This window comes from Macaca nemestrina, chromosome 1, assembly GCF_043159975.1.
Source record: "Macaca nemestrina isolate mMacNem1 chromosome 1, mMacNem.hap1, whole genome shotgun sequence".
Lineage (NCBI taxonomy): Eukaryota > Metazoa > Chordata > Mammalia > Primates > Cercopithecidae > Macaca > Macaca nemestrina.
Window position 1 is genome coordinate 42,936,338 of NC_092125.1, and position 21,931 is coordinate 42,958,268.

A 21,931-nucleotide genomic window follows, 5' to 3' on the forward strand; every position below is an offset into this window, starting at 1 on the left:
CTGAGTGGGTAGAGCTTTGGGTCATTTGATTTTGATGCGTCTCAGATCCCCAAAGCATATGCTAGTGAGTCCCCTGTCCCCCATACTTCTCTCTGCTTCACTCTTAGTGCCTACTTGACATTCGAGGCTGTCTCGTTCCTTTCTTCTGTCCCCCCGATAAATCCACTGGGACAGGAAGGAGAAAAACGTGAACTTTCTGGCTCCCCTGCTTGGGTTTGGTCCGAACCTTCTAGGCAGCAGGGCAGGAGAGGGAGCCCAATTTAGTCTCAAGAACAAGACGCGTGCTTGCAGTTAGCTTTTCTTAGTTAATGAAGTTGATAAACGCCAGTCTTCTTGGTCTATTTGTTACCTACTTGTTTCAGAACCCCGGGGAAGAGATAGCATCATTATTTGGCACTTGGAAGCACTAACTGGAAGTTAACTCCTCCCCCTGTAGTTTAAGAAGTATATATAATGGAGGGGTGTGTGTGTGCGTTTAACCTCTCGCCGGTTTAGTGGGAACAGATGATCCCCGTGAAGCTTCTGTGAGTTACAGGCCTAAATCCCTTTTACTGATCTTCCCGCACAGCTTTTATCTAGTATTCCTGAATGTATAGTTGACTCATGGCTCAACAGTCAATTAAAAACGGGATAACACTGACTATAACTTACGGATATGCTAACTATATCTGTGCATCATCCAATAATTCTTGTTCTCATTTCTTTTTTTTTTTTAACTGTCGTTCATGATGATTTTTTATTTCTAAATTACTAGATGGTTAACTGAAAGCTGGATTCAGTATGTTAATGTCATTTAATACCAGCGGGAAACCAGATTAAAAGGGTTAGATTTTGGTATGTGGATTCTGTGGGAATTTTTGTAAGAATTTCTAAGCATGGTCTCTGCTTGTAAGACATCCTGAAGAAGGAATCTTCAATGTTTGAAGAATTAAAAAAATAATGTTATTCATCTATTGCTGCTGCATAAGTTATACCAAAACATAGTAGCTTAAAATAACAATAAACATTTATTACTCCACAGTTTCTGTGGATCAGGAACTCAGAAACGACTTTCTGGGTTGATCTGGCTTTAGGTCTCATGAGGTTGCAGTGAAGGTATGTGCCAGGGCTGCTGTCATATCAGTTGATTAGGGGTGCAGGATCATCAGCTTCAAAGGTAGCGCACTCATGTGCCTGGCCGTTAGTTGGTTCTGGTTGTTGGCAAGAGGCCAGTAGTTCTTCTCTTGCGAGCCTTTCCATGGGCTGTTTGAGTGTCCTCATGACACTCTGGCTTTCCCTAGAGTGAGCAGTCCAAGAAAGGACAAGGTAGAAGTCATGATGTCTTACATGATTTAGCCACATACTACTATGTAGCAATATCTTATTGGTTACACAGGTCACCCCTATTCATTGTGGTAGGGGATTACGTAAGTGTGTGATTACCAAGCATCAGGAATCATCAGGAGCCATCCAGCAGGAGACTGGCCAGCACAGGAAGTCTCCCCTCATTTAGTTTATGTTTTGATTTGCATAAAATCGATAGGAGTTTCACACTAGTACAAATATAAAACATTTGTCCGAATAAACATAAGTGTTTTTCTGAGATAGCCCACAATACTGTCATCCACTGACAGTATTTACTTGGTCCACAGCAGGGCTGGAAAAATGAGACTGGGATGGGAAGTGAACAGAGGAACTACAGTGAGCGAATTGGAAGTGGTTCAGAATGAAAGAGTTAATATTACAAGGAAGAAGAATTCACTCGTTTATTCACTCAGTAGGCATTTATGAGCACCTAAGTTTTTGGTACAGCATACTCAAGGAGCTCAGGGTCTAGTAGAAAGACAACCATACAAGCAAGTATATATGTAGACCTTACTGTGTACCAACCTATGCAAGATGTATATGTATGTTTTTTTTTATTTTTTTTTTTATTTTTGAGATGGAGTTTTGCACTTGTCACCCAGGCTGGAGTGCAGTGGTGCGATCTCGACTCACTACAACCTCCGCCTCCCAGGTTCAAGCGATTCACCTCCCTCAGCCTCTGATTACAGGCATGCACCACCACACCTGGCTAATTTTGTATTTTTAGTAAAGACGAGGTTTCATGATGTTGGCCACGCTGGTGTTGAACTCCTGACCTCAGTTGATCTGCCTGTCTCGGCCTCCCAAAGTGTTGGGATTACAGTGAGCCAAGGTGCCCAGCCGCAAGATATATTTTACATCCATTGTTTGAGTACCTCAAAAACCCTGTGGGATGGGTTATCTATTTTATGAGTAATGACACCAAGACTCAAAAAAAGTGTGTGATTTGCCAAAGTCTTGTTCAATGAATGACTGAAGGTGTTTCGGGAAAATGAAACTTATGACTAATTGGCTTTGAAATGTAGGTAGTGCAGAATGTAGCAACCTGGAGTCGGTTGAAAATGGTGATCTGATGCTTATGTGAGAAGTCAGGGATCAAGGCATGGTTTGAGACTCCTTCCTGGAAAGGTGATAGATGAAGCTGAAGGAGAGGAATGGGTAATTTTGAAGGAGAATGTAAGTGAAGAAAAGTGGAATAGTGAGAGAATCTCGTCATCTTGGGAATGGTTAAAAAATAGTAATCATAGTGCTGGGAGCAGTGGCTCACACCGGTAATCCCAGCACTTTGGGAGGTGGGCGGATCACAAGGTCAGGAGGTTGAGACCAGCCTGACCAACATGGTGAAACCCCGTCTCTACTAAAAATACAAAAATTAGCAGGGGGTGGGGCACATGCCTGTAATCTCAGCTACTCAGGAGACTGAGGCAGGAGAATTGCTTGAACCCGGTAGGCAGAGGTTGCAGTGAGCCGAGATCATGCCACTGCACTTCAGCCTGGGCAACAGAGCGAGACTGCATCTCAAAAAAAAAAAAAAAAAAAAGATCATTTTGTAAAACTCCAATCTTTATATAACTGAAAGAAGACAAATTTCTATTTTCTTTTTTATTGCCAAAAAAACTGTATTTTTAATGTTTTTGTTAGCTTTTCAGGATGTCCAGCAAAGAATCCTGTGGGAAAAAAGAGACGTCTCAGAGGAAGGACACCACCACTTCATCACCCAATTTTGGTGAAAAAGTAAGAATTTTGATTTATTGACCTAGAGATACATTTCTTTTTTAACAATTTATTTTTGTTTAATGAAAAAAAATACACCTTACTACTATAATGATTTATGTAAATATTTTGTTCTGCCCAGCTGATCCAGGAAAAGTCATTTACTTTTCCTGTTTTTTACTTGCATTGTTTTATTTATTCCTCACAACTGTGTGAGGTGGGTACTATTATTCCAATTACACAGATGAAGAAACTGAGGCTTAGAGACTAGTTATATAGAGGTAAGTAATTTGCTTAGGTATTCCTGACTTCAATTCTAAGCCCCCTAAATCCCCTCATTCTTAGCAATAATTCAACATTGAACCATTTTCCATGTTTTCTCCTTTTTCAGTTTCCTCAGCGTTGGCTAGGATTGCGTTCTCTTCAGTCAGAATGGTCAGCGCTATGTGGCTGAGGCTAATAGTGGGGAAGACATACTTACCATGTCTTTTTTCTCTCAGAAACTACCTTAAGAAGTGTTTTGGGGCTGAGTGTGGTGAATCATACCTGTAATCTTGGCACTTTGGGAGGCGGAGGCAGGAGGACCACTTGAGCCCAGGAGTTTAAGACCAGCCTAGGCGACATGGTGTGCACCTGTGTTCTCAGCTACTCAGGAAGCTGAGGTGGGAGGAGGATCGCTTGAGCCACAGAGACCAAGGCTGAAGTGAGCTATGTTCGTACCACTGCACTCCAGTCTGGCTGACAGAGTGAGATCCTGTCTCAAAAAAGAAAAAAAGTAGTAGTGTTTTGGTAGATGAAATTTAGGATATCTCATTAAATGAGCTGGGTATTGTCTCCAGGAAGCAAAAGTGCAAAACAAAAAAAAAACCATGTAATCGGTTTTATTACATACTCTCTGAATGGTCTGGATAGTTGATCATCAGTATTAGAGAGTGTTGATGCTGTGTTACATCCAAGATGAGAGACTAATCTGGCAAAGGTAAATATTCACAAAAAAGTGATTTCTGTGGTAGCAGGTTAGTTCCTATGACTTTTTCATGACCTGGATGAAGTTCCAGATAGTGTACTTTTTGGTGTTTGTTCGTTGCTTACTTACTAACTTTCTGATTACTAATTTGGTCTCGTAGGTATAGCAATAGTTGGAAAGGTAACCCTGAAGCATGGCCATACAGTACTCTGTGTAATTTATATACTTCCCATCTCCATTTGCCGTTATTAACTGGCATGCTGTTTGCAATTAACCCCTCATTCCCTCTTAAACCTACTCTAGTCAGACTTTTTCTTTCTATCACTCCTATAGCAGTGGTTTCTGCGTTGCTAAATCCATCGGTCATTTCTAAGACCTCATCTGACTTGGCATATCAGCAGTATTTGGTATAGCTAATTACACCTTCTCCTCGAAACACTTTCATGAAGCTTTTTGTTTCTCTCTGAGTCTGCTTGCTAGGGAATTCACCTCGCTTTAGAGATACCATATTCTCTTGATTTTCCTCCTTATTGGTGACTGCTTCTCAGTGTCCTTTGCTAGTTCCTCCTCATCTTATTAAACTGTAATCTTTCAGGTACCCAGGCTTTGTTTTTCCAATTTACTAAATTGTGATTCCATTCTTTGAGTTGCTTAGGCTGAAATCCTTGTGATCGTGCTCTGCCTGCACCTATCAGCAAATTCTATGAGCTTTGTTTTTATAATAGGCATACCTTGGAGATATTTTGGGTTCAGTTCCAGACCAGTGCAGTAAAGCAAATATTGCAGTAAAGTGAGTCACATGAATTTTTTGTTTTCCCAGTACATATAAAAATTACATTTATACTGTGCTGTAGTCTATTAAGTGTACAATGGCATTCTGTCTAAAAAAAGTGCATATGTTAATTTAAAAATACTATAGGCTCAAGCAGGAGGATCCCTTGAGCCCAAGAGTTTGAGGCTCAAGGGATCCTCCTGCCTGAGAATCGTGCCACTGCACATCAGCCTGAGCAACAGAGCAGGAGCCCATCTCTAAAAGTAGTAATAATAAATTTAAAAAATATTTCATTGCTAAAAAAATGCTAACGATCATTTGAGTCTTGAGTGAATCATAATCTTTGCTGCTAGAGGGACTTGCCTTGATGTTGATGGCTGCTGACCGATCAGAGTGGTGATTACTGAAGGATAGGGTGCTGTGGATGAAGTTTGCCACATTGACTCTCCTTTCACAAAAGATTTCTCTGTAGCATGCAATTCGGTTTGACAACATTTTACTCACAGCAGAACTTTCAAAATTGGAGTTAATCTCTCAAACCCTACCACTGCTTTATCAATTAAGTTTATATAATATTATTCTAATCATTTGTTCTCATTTCAACAGTGTGCACAGCATCTTCACCAGGAGTAGAAATCAATCTCAAGAAACCAGTTTCATTGCTCATTTATAAGAAGCAACTCCTAATCCATTAAAGCTTTTTTTTTTTTTTTTTTTTGAAACAGAATCTCACTGTGTCACCCAGGCTGGAGTGCAGTGGTGCGATCTTGGCCCACTGCAACCTCCGCCTCCTGGGTTCAGGCGATTCTCCTGCCTCAGCCTCCCAAGTAGATGGGACTACAGGCACCCGCCACCATGCCTGGGTAATGTTTCTATATTTTTAGTAGAGATGGAGTTTCACTGTTTTGGCCAGGCTGGTCTTGAACTCCTGACCTTGTGATCTGCCCAACTCGGCCTCCCAAAGTGCTGGGATTACAGGCGTGAGCCTCCCCACCCGGCCCCCATTAAAGTTTTATCATGAGGTAGTAGCAATTCAGGCACATTTTCAACCTCTCCTTCAAATTCTAGTTCTCTTGCAGTTATTTTCTCCACTGAAGTCTTAATCTGCTCAAAGTCATTCATGAGGTTTGGAATCGACTTTTCCAAACTCCTGTTAATGTTGCTATTTTGACCTACTGCCATGAATCATGAGTGTTCTAAATGACATCTAGAAAGGGGAATCCTTTCTAAAAGGTTTTCAATTTACTTTTTCTGGATCCATCCGAGGAATCACTGTCTATGGCAGCTATATAGCCTTACAAAATGTATTTTTTAAGTAATAAGATGTGAAAGTTGAAGTTACTCCTTGATCTATATGGACTGCAGAATAGATGTCGCATTAGCAGGCATGAAAACAACATTCATCTCTTTGTACATCTCCATCAGAACTCTTGGGTGACCAGGTGCATTACCAGTGAGCAGTAATATTTTGAAAGGAATCTTTTTTTTTTTTTCCTGAACGGTAGGTTTCAACAGTGAGCTTAAGGTATTCAGTAAATCATGCTGTAAATACATGTGCTGTCATCCAGGCTTTGTTGTTTCATTTCTAGAACACAGGCAGAGCAGATTTAACATCATTCTTAAGGTACCTAGGATTTTCTGAATGATAAGTATTGGCTTCAACTGAAAGTCACCAACTGCATTAGCCCCTAACCAGAGTCAGCCTGTCCATTGAAGCCAGGCATTGACATCTCTCTAGCTATGAAAGTCCTAGATGGCATCATCTTTCAATATAACACTGTTTGTCTATGTTGAAAATCTGTTTAGAGTAGCAACCACCTTCATCAATGATCTCAACTAGGTTTTCTGGATAACTTGCTGTAGCTTCTACATCAGCACTTGCTGTTTCACCTTGTACTTTTATGTTACAGAGATTACTTCATTCCTTAAACCTCATGAACCAACCTCTGCTAGCTTCCAACTTTTCTTCTGAAGCTTCCTCACATCTGTCAGCCTTCACAGAGTTGAATAGAGTTAGGGCCTAGCTCTGGATTAGGCTTTGGCTAAAGGGAACGTTGTGGCTGGTTTGATTTTCTATCCAAACCACTCAAAACTTGCCCAATATCAGTAATAGGGCTGTTTTGCTTTCTTATCATTTATTTGTTCACTGGAGTAGTGCTTTTAATTTCCTTCAATAACTTTCCCTTTGCATTCATAACTTGTCTAATTGTTTGGCACAAGACTAGCCTTCAGCCTGTGTTGGCTTTTGACATACCTTCCTCAGTCAGCATAATCCATTCTAGCTTTTGATTTAAAGTGAGAGACTTTTACTTCTTCCTTTCACTTGAACACTTAGAGGTCATTGTTGGGTCGTTAATAGGCTTAATTTCAATATTCTTGTGTCTCAGGGAATAGGAGGCCTGAGGAGAGGGAGAGAGACTGGTGAATGGGTGATTGGTGAAACAGAACACACGCAACATTTATCAGTGAAGTTTGCCGTCTCATGTGGGCAGTTTGTGGCACCCCAAAGCAACTGTGATAATAACATTAAAGATCGTTGAACACAGGTCCCATAGCAATATAACAGCAATGAAAACATTGGAAATATTGTGAGAATTACCGAAGTGTGACACAGAGACATGAAGTGAGCACATACTGTTGGAAAAATGGTGCTAATGGACTTGCCACAAACCTTCAATTTGTAAATAATGCAATTATCTATGAAGTACAATAAAGCAAGGCACAATAAAGCGAGGTATACTGGTGTGCAGAGTCTACCTCCTTTACTGTTATGTCCATGATCCAAGCACCTTGTTTTCCTGAATTATTATAGTAGTTTCCAAAATGACCTCCCTGCTTCTGCATTTGCTTCCTTATAGTCTGTTCTCAACACACTAGCTAATGTGGTCCTATTAAAATATAAGTCCAATCATGTTATTCCTCTGCTAAGTACTTTCCAGTGTTTTTCCAGTTCATCCAGAATAAAAGCCAAAATCCTTACCAGGGTTGACAAAGCTGCCTCCTCTCCCCATCCCATCCCCCTGACACTCTCCTGGCATAATTTGCTTTTCTGCTCCATGGCCTCCTTGCTGCTGTTCCAACAAGGCAGGCATGTTTCTGCCTCTGGGGATTTGCCCTTGCTGGCATTCCCTTTGAGTTGAAAAACTCTTTCCCTCAATATTCTAATGGTTTGTTTCTTCACTTCATTTTGGTCTCCATTCAGATGTCAATTCGTAAGTGGGGTTTGACTACTCTGTTTAAAATGGTGTATCTTCTCCACTCCTGACTCCCAGCCCTACCTGTTTCCTTTCTCTGCTTTACTGACTCCCAGCCCTTCCTGTTTCCTTTCTCTGCTTAATTTTTTTCCATAGCATCACCTGACACCCTAAATATATTACTTGTTTATTTGTAAATTCCTGTACTAGATTTTGACCTTCATGAAGAACTGTTATTATTTTTTCATTCATCTCTCTCCACTGTCTAGAATGTCTTTGACATGTGATAGGTACTTCAAACAAGTTTGTCCTAGGTCTGTTGAATTCAGAATCCAGTGAAAAGTAAGTGGATGTGTGGTTTTGCGTTGTAGAAGACTGACTCTCACCATGGCAGTGCCACCTCACAACAACCTTATCTGAGCTGTCAGCGGGCTTCCTGCTCTGACACCTGTATCCTATCTCATCTCTATTTTGTGAGCATTTAGGGGTTCTGGCTTCTAGTTGAATCCGCCTTCCTTTTACCAAAGTTTGTGTATCTGTAAACATTGTTCCCCACCAAAGTTCATTATTGAATGTAAATATTGATTTGTAATACTAGTGATGAAATAGTTCTGTGTATACTGTTCTTTATTTTGTTCTTTTTAAAATTTGTTTTCTTTACGGCATTCTTAGGACAAGAAAGAGAGAAAAACCTCAGCAAGTTCTACTAGTTCATCTTCTATAAGATCAGTTTCATCAGAAAAGAGAAAATGGGTGAGTGTTTAGATACCATAACTAACTAAAAGTTATTTATAGTAAAGTTTTAATTGACAGAGGATTTGTGATATAAATTCCTCCTATACTTTTTCATAGCCAATAGAAAGTCAGTGTTGTTTTCTTTCTTCTCACCAAACCATTTGTCAAGTTTTTTATTTCTTGTACTGTTAGGCCCTGCCATGTGGGATAAGACAACACGGCTATAAATTTAGACAGTTTTTAAGTCCTCTCACATATATGGTTATATTTGTCTTTTTTTTTTTTTTGAGACAGAGTCTTGCTCTGCTGCCCCGGACTGGAGTACAGTGGTGCCACCTGAGCTCACTGCAACCTCTACCACCCATGTTCAAGCGATTCTCCTGCCTCAGGCTCCTTAATAGCTGGGATTACAGGCATGCACTGCCACGTCCATCTAATTTTTGTATTTTTAGTAGAGACAGGGTTTTACCTTGCTGGCCAGGATGGTCTCAAACTCCTGACCTCGAGTGATCCGCCTGCCTCTGCCTCCCAAAGGTTATATTTGTCTCCTTTTGAGATAGCCGAGGCTGATACATTGTTTGCATTTTCAGATTCAGAAACTGAAATCTAGAAGGTTAAGTGACTTTTTCAAGGCCACATAACTGTGTACAGCAACAGAGCCAAGTCCAGAGTTCTTTCCACTGTCATACAAATAATTAGAAACAGTGATGCAGATTAAACACAATAAACTAATTCATAGGTTAGTGGTAATGTACTTACCACATTCAAGTTGAAGTTATGTACGTATCCAGGTTAGCTACGTAGTTGTGGTGGGTATAAGATAAGGTAGTGGAAGTTCCAAGGATGCAGAATTGTGTTTTAAGAATTTACTTGTTGTCATATAGTTAAGCTGAGTTTCTATTTATTTTTGCAGTGTTAACCTTCTTAAAACACCGATTTCATCCCATTTCTCCTCTGCTGAAAATCTTTACTCACTGTTTGCCATTCAGGGCTCTCTCAAATTTGTTCATACCTTAACTATCCAGGTTTTTTTTTTGTTGTTTTCCCTTCTTTCCTTGAAAGAGGCCATCTTTTCTTGGCTGTTTTTTTTTTCTTTCTGCTGAATTTATACCAGTTATCCTCAGTTTCTTAGAATGCCTTCTTCTTTTACCCATCTCTCAAGCTTTATTATTTATGGTTATTTTGTCCACCTGTTTTCCTAGGTATCTTTCCTCTTTAGGTGGTTGATATTTTGAACTGTTTTAGCATTTTTTGACTCTTCTGCTTTGACACTTAGTTACATCCTTATAGTAGGTTATTTGTACATGTTCGACTTCTCTTGTCTTTATTATTTTATGTAAAACCATAAGCTCTAAGCTCTTTAGGACATGGATTATATTTTGTGTCTCTCTCATCTTTCTTGTGCTTGGCCCTGTTTCCTCGGAGTACGTAGAGAGACAGGACGGTAGCGCAGAGAGAGTCAGACAGATCTAGTTTCAGATAACTGCTGTGCTGCGGACTTGCTCTGTGACTTTGAGGAAGATACCTACCTCTGTTTGAGTTTTGTGAAACGGGGATGATGATAATATGTGTCTCACCAAAATATTGGAAGGATTAATTAAAAGTATTGTGTCAGCCTATTCATTATCATAAACTGTGGGAAAAAATATGTACCAGTGCACAATTAATGTTTCCTAAATGATAGACTTTTTTTTTAAATTTCAGAAATCAGATCATGTAGATGTTCTGTACTGTAATATAAAAAGAAGACAAGAACAGAAAAGGTAAATTTCTTGTTTTTAATTTTACTATTTTGGTTTAGAATTAGACTAAATATTCAGATTAAAAAATTTTTTAATTTACTTTGAAGAGGACTGTTTTGCATGCAAATATCTCTAGCTATATCACTGATTATGATTATAGAATTCTCTTAATATTACTATAAATTTAAGAAAGAGTTGGGTGAAATAAAAGTCTATGAAAACTATTGTGTAAATGACACTAAAATGTACATTTTTATCTCAAGTGGTTTGATTTTGGCACATGATTATAAGATGCATAACTTCATTGCATACGATACTGAAGTAAGTTATGAGGCTAAATTAGAGATTTTGGATAAATCATTTTCATGTATTACCCATGAAGAGAGTATGTATCTTACAGAATTGTTATGGCTTTAAAACCATGTTTATTAACCAGTATGTGGTTATAGTTAGAGAAGTTGGGGAATGATGGTCAGAATAATGGAAATTATTATTCTTTAATTTCTGCACTTTTTGGATAAAAATTTCAGTGAAATTTTGGTGCAGAAAGTACTTGCTGCTAATAGGGGAGTATACAAAGTTATAACGTGTGATAAAACTTGGTAAGATCAAGGTTTCTCCAATTAAGGGAAAACAAGATAGCATTAAATATTATAAATAAAAGTTCTGCTTCCCAACAGTCTCAGTTAGTGTTTGCTAAAAACAAAAAACAAAAACAAAAAATTTCAACTTGCCTCTGTCTTTTCTTCAGTTTTTCTTCTGAATCATCTGCTGTTTTTTGGTGATACTTTGCTTCTGTGTTATTCTCTGTTGAAGTATATTCTTGCACTAATTTCATATTATGTTGACTATCCCTTGCTACATTTTTTGAACTATTTTAAGGCCTTTTACACTGATATCCTTCTTTTTTAAAAATTTTAATTTCTAAAACACTATTTGACTTCAAACTAGTTACCTTTTGTTTAAGGGCACATTTTTTGGCCCTTGATATTATATTGATATGTAAGAGGGTAAAATATAAAATGTTTTGTAGAAATATCCCTGTTAATTCAACTCTAGAGAAATTTCTGAAATTGGTGTGCAAATAGTGAAAGCCATAATACAGATGAAAAACTAGAGATAATTTTATCATCGGGAAAGGCAGTTACAGCACACCATTTCTGTAATTCCTGTTCCATGGTTTGAATACATAGAAATGTATTAGCAATAAAAATAAAAGCAAGAAGGCGGTGCTTGCAGTGAGCGGAGATTGCGCCACTGCATTCCAGCCTGGGCGACACAGCGAGACTCCAGCTCAAAAAAAAAAAAAAAAATTTTAAAAAATAAAAATAAAAAATATATATATGCAAGAAGCTGGACACACTGGGTCATACCTGTATTCCCAGCACTTTGGGAGGCCGAGGTGGGAGGAAGACTTGAAGCCAGGAGTTTGAGACCAGCCTGGGCGACGTAGTGAGACCCCATCTCTACACACACACACATTTTTTTTTCCTTTTTTTTTTTTTAGAACTGAAATGCTAACTTCAGCCCAGGATTAATTTTTTTTACAACTAAACTAAAAATTACTACATGGGAGCATCAGTGCAACACACAAGTAAAATTTGTAAACTCAAGGCACAAACTTATAGTTAATGATCTTGGTGAGGGACATTGCCAAAGAGCTATTGATGCCTCAGTGAAGTTTAAAAGAAACTGCCTTCTCTGAAGGCAGAGAAGAAATATGCAAGCAATTATGCTTCAAAGAAATTTGCACAGAAAGAGAAAATGCTAGCGCTGTTATTACCACAAGTGAAATTGCAAAGCCTCAGCATGTTCAACTCAATCCACAAAGCACCAAATGTTAAATTGGAGCCAAGGTAGAATTTGAACATTGAATTTTCAGCTACGCAACTCTCAGAGCACAACAATTTCAGGTGTAGAAACCAACTGTAGGCAAGCTCTTTTAAAAACATGAATTTTATACACCGTAAATTCTAAAACAGAGCAGACACTTCTGCGTTATTGTTCAAATTTCTGAAGGGCACCACAAGCCATCAGGGTCTCTTTCAAAGTCACTGCAACAATTCTGTCATCCTAACTTTGGTAGCCCCCTCTGGTGGTTCTCTAGCCTCTGCATGCACTGAGGCACACCACTATATTTGTACAATGACTTCTGACATTAAATCTAGTCATGGCCTAAGTAGCATGAAGCAGCTATTTCCTGGGCACCTCCTGTCTCCTTGGCATGGGAGGCTTCCCAGTCACTTCTTCGTGCCACCGCATTCAGGAGAGCCTCCAGAGCTCTCGGCCTGAAGGGCCCCTAACTCTGGGCCCCACACAGGAGGCCACATCTGGAAGCTCTATTCCTCTGGCTCCCTCTGCTGGAAACCAAAGTGACAGTTTGTTGCAAAGACTTGTAGAAACAGATTATGTGTAAATTCATTCTTGTACATATTTACTTAATTTAGAACCTGGGACTTTTCAGTCTCTCTCCAAGCCTTTTATGGTGGGTGATGGACTATGCAGCATTGCTGAAGGAGCACAGTTTCTTTCTATAGGAAGAAAATGATTAGTATACATAACTGTGTACATCAAGACAAATTTGTAATAAAAAAATGAAAGTAAGATGAAGGGCCCAGAAACCTGCATTTTATTGACACTGTCATTTTCCACAGGGAATCTTAGACAGATGTCACTTGTTTTCTTTTAAGTAATGAGAGAAGCCCACTTGTATTCCTGAATCTTTTTTTGAGAAAAGCACCAGAGACGATTGACAGTCATACTTTTTAAAATAAAACAGTGACTATCTGCAGCCTACATCTCCACACCCTTATCTACCTGCCCAGTGGTTGTCAGTTCCCTTGAAGTCACCATCTCCTTCTATTCTGGTATTGCCATAAGAATTGAAATTTTCGAACAGAAAAAAAAAAAGTCTAGTTACAAATGAGTGCGTGGCAGCCCAAATGAAGCCCTTTGACTGTGATTTCTAATTTTCTGTTCAATCCATACTGCAGAGATACAAGGATGAACCACCATTTTGGTTCCCAAGTTTTATTCAAGAATGCATATAAAATATTCCATGTAAATGAATTTTAATCCTCATCTCCTCTTCTTGTTCGTCCTGGTTAATTTGGAAGTAACGTAATTCATAACCCTTTTTGCTGTTAGCAGTTACGCACATCTAATCCCGTAGATTGTTCTTCTTCAAATATTTCTTATTTCAAATACCTTTTAGGAAGAGGCGTCTTGGAAGTCATGGTGATCTTGCCCTTGCCCTTTTGATCACAACCCCTCCACCGACATTCCTAGTTTTTCTGTTCACTTTGATCCTCTCTTGCAAAAACTGCTGGAAATTGGCAGCATCCATGATTCCATCTTCTATGGGGTGGATGCAATCAAGAGTGAACTTCAGAACCTGTTTTTTTTTTTTTTTGCCCCCCTTTACCACAAGGTTTTTCATGGGTGCCATGGTGGCAGTGAAGGCGGAGAGGGCATTTTTTTTTTTTTTTGAGACAGCGTCTCACTCTGTTGCCTAGGCTGGAGTGCAGTGGCACAATCTCGGCTCACTGCAGCCTCCAACTCCTGGGCTTAAGTGATCCTCCCACCTCAGCCTCCCAAGTAACTGGGACTACAGTCGCATGCCACCACTGAACTTCAGCCTGGGTGATAGATTGAGACTCTGTCAAACAAGCAAAGACATACTTACATTCATGCGTGCATATGTGCTGGAAACTCAGGTGAAACTCTTATAAAAACTCTGTTTATGGTTTGCTCTTACATAATTAATTATTTGAGAAGTCACTTGTTAAGTGTATCACTCTTGTTGGGCTGTAACCTAACTGAGGGTAAAGACTCTATCTGCTGTGTCCTCTACTGCCTCTTGGGTGCCTGCCAGAGTGATGGCACTGAAAAGGCACAGATTTACTGATATAAATTAATAGATTGTGTTTGATATTTTTCCCCTTTTTTTTCTGACTACAAAGTAATATCTACTTTTATTAAGCACTGAAATATAATTATCACCTCTAGCTATTGCTGTTTCTAACATTTTAGTGCCTTTCTCTCTGGTGTTTTTACTACGCTTGTTTAAGGTGTTGAGACCATATTATATGTACAGATTTGTATCCTGCTTGTTTTTGATTTTCGATATGTTTTATGTCACAGAAGACTTTTCATAAACATCCTTTTAAAAAAACTATAGTATTCCATCATATGAATATACCACTTTTTAAAGTCATTTCCAAAATTTTAGCAGTTACTTTGTACGTGATTGTTTTGCTATTATAAGTAATCCTGAATATTTTTTTCATTTCTGATTTTTTTCACCTTGGTATGGGTTTCTAAAATGGGAATTCCAGATGTAAAAAAATGACCATTTTTGGAGTTTTTAGTTTATATTCAGATTTCTTTGTGGGACTGTTATGTTGTTTTACATTTCTACCAGCAACATGTGAGAGTGTCCATTTTACAACCCCTTGTCAGTATTTGATGTTGTTATAAAATCTTTGCTAATTTGATAGAAGAAAATGGTATGGGCCAGCTGTGGTGGCTCACACCTATAATCCAAGCACTTTGGGAGGCCGAGGTAGGCAGATCACGAGGTCAGATCGAGACCATCCTGGCCAACATGGTGAAACCCCGTCTCTACTAAAATATAAAAAACTAGCCGGGCGTCATGGTGTGTGCCTGTAGTCCCAGCTGCTTGGGAGGCTGAGGCAGTGAAATCGCTTGAACCTGGGAGGCGGAGGTTGCGGTAAGCCAAGATTGCGCCACTGCACCCAGCCTGGCGACAAAGTGAGACTCTGTCTCAAAAAAAAAAAAAAGAAGAAGAAGAAGAAAATGGTATGTTATTGTTATTATTAGCATGTCTGTGATTACTAGAGAAGTCAAACTTTTTTAAATGTTTATTAGCCATTTTCTTTTATTAATTTTTTGTTTATGCCCTATTCTAGAATCTTAGTAGTTTTTGATGAACTTTTTATTTACTAAGGCTAGTAAGCTTATTAACATATTATTTTGCTAGAAGTTAGTACATCTAACAAATACCATTTCCTAGTTCTTAACATTTTAATTAATTTTTAATACGCTAAGGTTTTAAAGTAAATAGTCACATATTATCAGTGTTTTCCTTTGTTATTTATCCCACTGTTTTTAAGTTTGGGAAGTTCTCTATTAAGAAATCAGGCTGGGCGTAGTGGCTCATGCCTGTAGCCTCAGCACACTGGGGAGGCTAAGGTGGGCAGATGGCTTGAGCCCAGGAGTTCGACCAGCCTGGGCAACATGGCAAAACCCTGTCTCTACATTAAAAAAAAAAATACAAAAATTAGCCAGATGTGGTAGTGTACACTTGTAGTGCCAGCTACTCAGGGGGCTGAGGCGGGAGGATCTCTTGAGCCTGGTATGTTGAGTTTGGAGTGGGCCGAGATCACGCCACTGCACTCCAGCCTGGGTGACAAAGTGAGATGCTGTCTCAAAAAAAGAAAAAGAGAAATCGGATAGGCCGGGGTACAGTGGCTCACACCTGTAATCCCAGCACCTTGGGAGGCCAAGGCAAGTGGATCTCTTGGGCCCAGGAGTTCGAGACCAGCCTGGGCAGCATAGCAAAACTTTGTCACTACAAAAAAATTACAAAAATTAGCTAGGCATGGTGGCATGCTCCTGTAGTCCCAGTTACGTGGTAGTCTGGGAGGTAGGAGGATTGCCTGAGCCTGGGAGGTTGAAGCTGCAGTGAGCCATGTTTGCATCACTGCACTCTAGCCTAGGCAGCAGAGTGAGAACCTGTCTCAAAAAAAAAAAAAGAAATCAAACATGCATTCTGTTTTTACTCACTGGTTTTTAAGGGTTTAGTATGAAGTACAAAATTATTATGATGATAATAATTATTTTACACTTAAATATTTAATCCATTTGGAATTTATGTTTGGTACTATTTAAAGTTGTAATTTTTTTTTGCAAATAACAAACTAATTATTCTAACACCATTAAGTGAGTAATCCTTTCCACTTCATTCTTAATGTAGCTATTTCTTACTTTTTATGAAGCTTAATGTCAGCCCAATTCTGTTATTCTAACTAAAATGATAGCGTGTAACATTAAGTATAATTATAATGTAACCCAGGTTTCTGTGCTGCTTTACAGATTGAGTGTAGAAATTGACACTCTCAGAAGGAGACCAAAAATCAGTTCTTCATCCCAAAGACCTATTAAACTCCAAGAAGCATCAAATTCAAATGACAATCAAATTATTTCACAGAGTCCTTCTTCAAATGGAACTAAAAGAGACATACATAAATGTGTAGACTTTAAACATAAAGATATCAAATTGACAAATGCTAGGAGCAAGCTTGACCGTGGAATTAAAAGCCTTAGTAGTCCTAAGATTGCCAGTGATGTGAAACTTAAAGCCGAAGGCCAGGCAAGTGAAAATAAATGGTCTCATTTACTTGTTCAGAGAGAGAAGATGAAAGAACTCAAGAAAGAAAGAAACAATAAATTTAGAGACAATTCTGAAAAATGTGTCTTAGAGAAATGGAAGAGAAATCAATTTTCTCAGGATTATAACTCCAACAAGATAATGAAGGAACCCTTGGAATCTAGAAGACAGAAGATCAGTTTCAAAATCCCTATAAAATCTCATGACACCCTCCAGAAACTTGTAGAAGAAAATGTCTTCAATTTAGATTCTAACAAGTTGAAGACTAAGCAGGAAGAAAAAGAATACCTGGAAAGCTCCCAGGTTTCATTAAATGTAACTAGGCAGGAAACTGAACATTTACTTTCAGATTTCACATATAAGCAGACTGTTCATGAGTGGAAACGAAAACATCATTATGGCCGTCAAGAAAGTAATGATTCACATTCTAGTGAAAACCTAACCCAGGTAAGGTGGTAAAAAATGAAGAAGATAGGTTTTAACTGAGAGTTTATTAATATAGTTAAGTTTTTTCTATATTTCTGTATTTTTTCTTGTTTGTTTTTTGTTTTTGAGACAGGGTCCCACTCTGTTGCCCAAGCTGGAGTGCAGTGGCACGATCCTGGCTTACTGCAGCCTTGACCTCCTGGGTTCAAGCAATCCTCCTGCCTCAGCCTCCCTAGTAGCTGGGACTACAGGCACACATCACCACACTGGGCTAACTTTGGTGTTTTTTGTAGAGATGAGGTTTCACCATGTGGCTTAGGCTGGTCTTGAACTCCTGGGCTGAAACAGTTCACTCCTGCTCAGCCTCCCAAAGTGCAGGGATTACAGACGTGAGCCACTACACCATGGCCTTTTTAGTTGTTTCTGTTACTGATGATAATCATAGATGGCTGATTCAAATTTATTCATGAAGTTATATGTCGGTTTCTTTATTTTACTCTCTTTAATTCCAACTTTTTTAGACAGATATTTTGGCAGGTATCAAGGATTCATAATAGAAGGGAATGTGTAAAAATGTGGTGAGAAGCAGCTACAGATAGTCCTTTGAAAAAAGCATTGTATGCTGGAGAACACTCAGGGGACAATATTCTGAATAGTCTTTAAACAGATTATTTTTTTCAGTGTCACTGTGTACCAGGCACTGCAATAAAATAGCTTGTAAGAGATAACACAGTCTGTTTTCAGGGACTGATTCAAGTGAAGAGAGACACAAGCAATTTCCTTAAATATGATAAGTAAAATACCTATCACTTAAGAGAATACACAGCAGGGGATTTTATAGCTTTAGTATATCATGGAAGAATTAGTTTAGAAAGGTATACTGGAGGGGACTGGGTATAGTGGCTCACGTCTGTAATTCCAATGTTTTGGGAGGCCCAGGCAGGCAGATTGTCTGAGGCCAGAAATTCAAGACCAGCCTGGGCAACATACCGAGTCGGGTCTCTACAAAAAAATAAAAATTAGCTGGGTGTGGTGGTGTGAGTCTGTGGTCCCAGTTATTCAGTTGACTGAGGTGGGAGGGTCACTTGAGCCCAGGAGTTCAAGGTTATGGTGAGCCGATTGTGCAACTGCACTCCAACCTAGATGACAGAAAGAGACCTTGTCTCAAGAAAAAAAAAAAAAAAAAAAAAAAAAAAAGGGTTTACTGGAGGCTGGAGGGAGTAACATTTAAACAGACCTAAAGAATGAGTAGAAGTTAGGTGACGGTGAAGGGAGGTGGAATGGGAGAAGCAGGGATATTTTAGGCAGAGGGAGCTACATGAGCAGGGATCTAGGCTAGAAAGCTTGGCACATCTATTTTGCTTTAAAATTATGTAATGTAATTGGCATTTATGGACTACTTTGAGAACCTAATCTCTATAATTTTGTTTCTATGGCAAATAAAGTTACTATCTTCAAGAGAACTTTTAGAATTGTGGAACCTCGGAACTTTAGAACTTCAGAAATTCTGGTATGTAGAGACCACTGATAAACAGGGATGGGTAAGCCTGCCTGCTTTTAGGTATTAAGACTGTGGACTGTGGCCAGGCCCGGTGGCTCACGCCTGTAATCCTAGCACTTTGGGAGGCCGAGGTGGGCACATTACAAGGTCAGGAGATTAAGACCATCCTGGCTAACACAGTGAAACCCATCTTTACTAAAACTACAAAAAATTAGCCAGGTGCGGTGGCGGGCGCCTGTAGTCCCAGCTACTTGGGAGGTTGAGGCAGGAGAATGGCGTGAATCCGGGAGGCGGCGTGAACTCGGGAGGCGGCGCTTGCCGTGAGCCGAGATTGCGCCACTGCACTCCAGCCTGGGCAACAGAGCAAGACTCCGTCTCAAAAAAAAAAAAAAAAAAAAAGACTGTGGATTGCAATGGTAAGATATTTCTTATGAAAAATGGAGGAATTATAACTAAGGAGGCCAGAAGAGCTTGGGGATGAGTATTTTTAGGTTAAGTGAACTGGAAGGGGCCCCAAGAGGGCAAGAATTGAGTTTGAATTGAGTTTGTTTTCACTGCTTTCTTAAAGGAAAAACCTCCAGTTTTTCTTCTTGTGTTATAACCATTTCTCTAGAGTAGAATGAAAGAAAGGAACTTGAAGTTGCCAGTATGTTCAGTGATCATCATTGTATCATTGCCTGGTTTTCTCATTGTGCTATGCATCTAAGGAATAGTATGAGAAATCTCTGCAGTGTGTCGTGTAGTTTCTTTTGGTCTCTATGTAGAATTACTACACAAACCAAAGGAGGTACATAGCAAGAATATTAAGTTGCCGAAGAAGCAGTTTTTACATGACCACTTTCCAGTTATTGGAATTTAGACTCTTTAAAAACTGTTCTCTGATAGCAGTATTATCAGGCTTAAAGTCGTTTAGACACAGAAACAGCAAGTAAATATCCTTATCTTGTGTATATTATCTTCAGCGTATTATTGACAGCAGATAATCATCTTAATACCCTGTTTGTTTTTATGTTTTACCCACTAATTCCTCAATAGATAATTGTTTTCCTAAAATAATGAGTGTACTTTACAAGGAAAATAATTGTATTTTCTGGATTTAGTAATTCTGTTATGCTTTCTAAAGAAAAAACTTCTTTTGTTTCTTAGGTTTTATAGTTCTTTGATACAGACCCCTCTCAAATTGCAAACCTCCCCCTCATTGAAAATTAATGTCCTAGAGATTTATGGTTTATGGTCTATTTTTAAAAACAGCATTACATTTAATTCTTACAAGACTGTAAAGTAGGAATTCATTTATCAAACATCTATTAAAGGTACCTATTATTTTTCTAGGTACTAGGGATTTAGAGATGAGTAAGATGTTAGCCTCAAGAAGGTCCCAGGGAGGCAGACTAGTAAGTACAAAAATATGATTGTACTATAGTGAAGTAAATATCAGAGTCCTAAGAATTGGGTGTGATGTTAGTATAAATCTCCGGGTGAATTAAAGAAGGGCTCACTAACGTGGTAGTTCTAAAGCCTCATCTCGAAGAACATGTCAGGTGAGGACTAGAAGTGCTGTCCAGCTAGGGTAGAAGGCCAGTGTGTGTAATGGCACAGAGTTGTAAAATTGCATGGAAGGAAGGTACATGAGCATATAGATTGTCAGTATGACTAGAGTCAAGATGGGTAGAGAATCTGTAGGAAAGCAAGTTGGAGAGAAAGCCAGAGAAAGCCAGGGTCTCTAGACAATGGATGATTTTGTATCATAGGAAAGACTGGTTTTTATCTCATATGTTGTAGATGGAAGACAGCCACTGAACCACAGTCAAGGAAATAATGTAATTGTGTTTTCCATTTGGAATCACTTTGGTAGATAGAGCCATTATTATCTTCGTTACCATATTCCCTTTTGTCATCCTCAGGAAAGGCTTTATCTCAACCTATGTATTTAAAAAGGCATGGTGGGGGAGGCAAACAGTTAAATGCATGAACTTCTCTGGATTGTTTGGTGGTAGAAAATTCATTGAAGTCACTGTAGGTGGCCCATGAACAGAGAGAGCAAAGGGTAATAGTAACCAAAGGAAGAGAATAAAGAGATGTACAATGTCAAAAGCCACAAGAAGTTCTGATAATAATCTCTGGCTTGTTTGGCACTTCTTAAAGAGAACTTTAAAGATCAGTAAGATTTAAAGTTATATGGAGAAGGGATTCTGAATCTCAGGGTCATGAAATAGTAAAACTATGATGAGCCTATGTTTGTGAAGTGTATGTTATTATATCATGTGAAGTTTGATGTTGGGTAGAAGCCGAATTCCCAGTAAAGCATTTAGCCGGAAACTTAGGGTGGAAGCTGAATTCTCAGTAAAGCATTTCTACATATGATGCGACTTAATATTCTTGCTATGTACCTCTTTTGGTTTGTGTAGTAATTCTACATAGAGACCAAAAGAAACTATACGACGCGCTGCAGAGATTTCTCATATGATGTACATTTCTACATATGATGTATGTTTGTGTGGGCGCAGTGGCTTGTGCCTATAATCCCAGCACTTTGGGAGGCTGAGGTGGGCAGATCACTTGGGGTCAGGAGTTTGAGACCAGCTTGGCCAACATGGTGAAACCCTGTCTCTACTAAAAATACAAAAATTAGCCGGGTGTGATGGCAGGCACCTGTAGTCCCAGCTACTTGGGAGGCTGAGGCAGAAGAATCTCTTGAACCCAGGAGGTGGAGGTTGTAGTGACCTGAGATCATGCCACTACAGCCTGGGCAACAGAATGAGTCTCAAAGAAGAGTGTTTGTAGTTCATAGCAGAAATAGCTTTCCATAAAATACATGTTAGTTTTGCGTTATCTTGGAGAATTCTTAGAAGATGATTTCGTTCAATTGTTCTTTTGCTGAGTTTTCCTGTCACCTGTATGTTATGTAGAGTCAGGTGGGTCTCATCCACTCAGAAGAAATGCCAGTGGAAAATTGGAATTTGGAGAGAGATTTTTCAAACTTTGTTTGAAGACAAAAAATAAAACACAAACCCCTGGTGCTCTAACTACATATAATATAACTGTGCATTTTTCAGCTTTTCCTTTTTAGCCTTATTATAATCCTCAAGTTCCTTCTGTTGTTTTATCATGTCACTTGTAGAAAT

General features: G+C 39.0%; 1 protein-coding gene and 1 pseudogene across 15 annotated transcripts in view; one reads left to right on the forward strand and one right to left on the reverse strand.

Moving 5' to 3' along the window:
- The window catches only part of LOC105484591 (SWT1 RNA endoribonuclease homolog), a 141,174-nt gene that overhangs the window by 726 nt on the left and 118,517 nt on the right, over positions 1-21,931 (forward strand). For all 15 annotated transcript variants that reach the window (XR_011611988.1, XR_011611989.1, XR_011611996.1 and 12 more), the window contains exons 2-5: positions 2,986-3,078; positions 8,663-8,743; positions 10,430-10,488; positions 16,585-17,326. Coding sequence is in view for 9 of the 15 variants with exons in the window: in XM_011746374.3 (XP_011744676.2) it covers positions 2,995-3,078; positions 8,663-8,743; positions 10,430-10,488; positions 16,585-17,326 (966 nt within the window). In the remaining 6 variants the exon portion in view is untranslated. The remainder of the gene's footprint in view (positions 1-2,985; positions 3,079-8,662; positions 8,744-10,429; positions 10,489-16,584; positions 17,327-21,931) is intronic.
- LOC105484590 (large ribosomal subunit protein eL22 pseudogene) lies at positions 13,502-13,915 on the reverse strand (annotated as a pseudogene).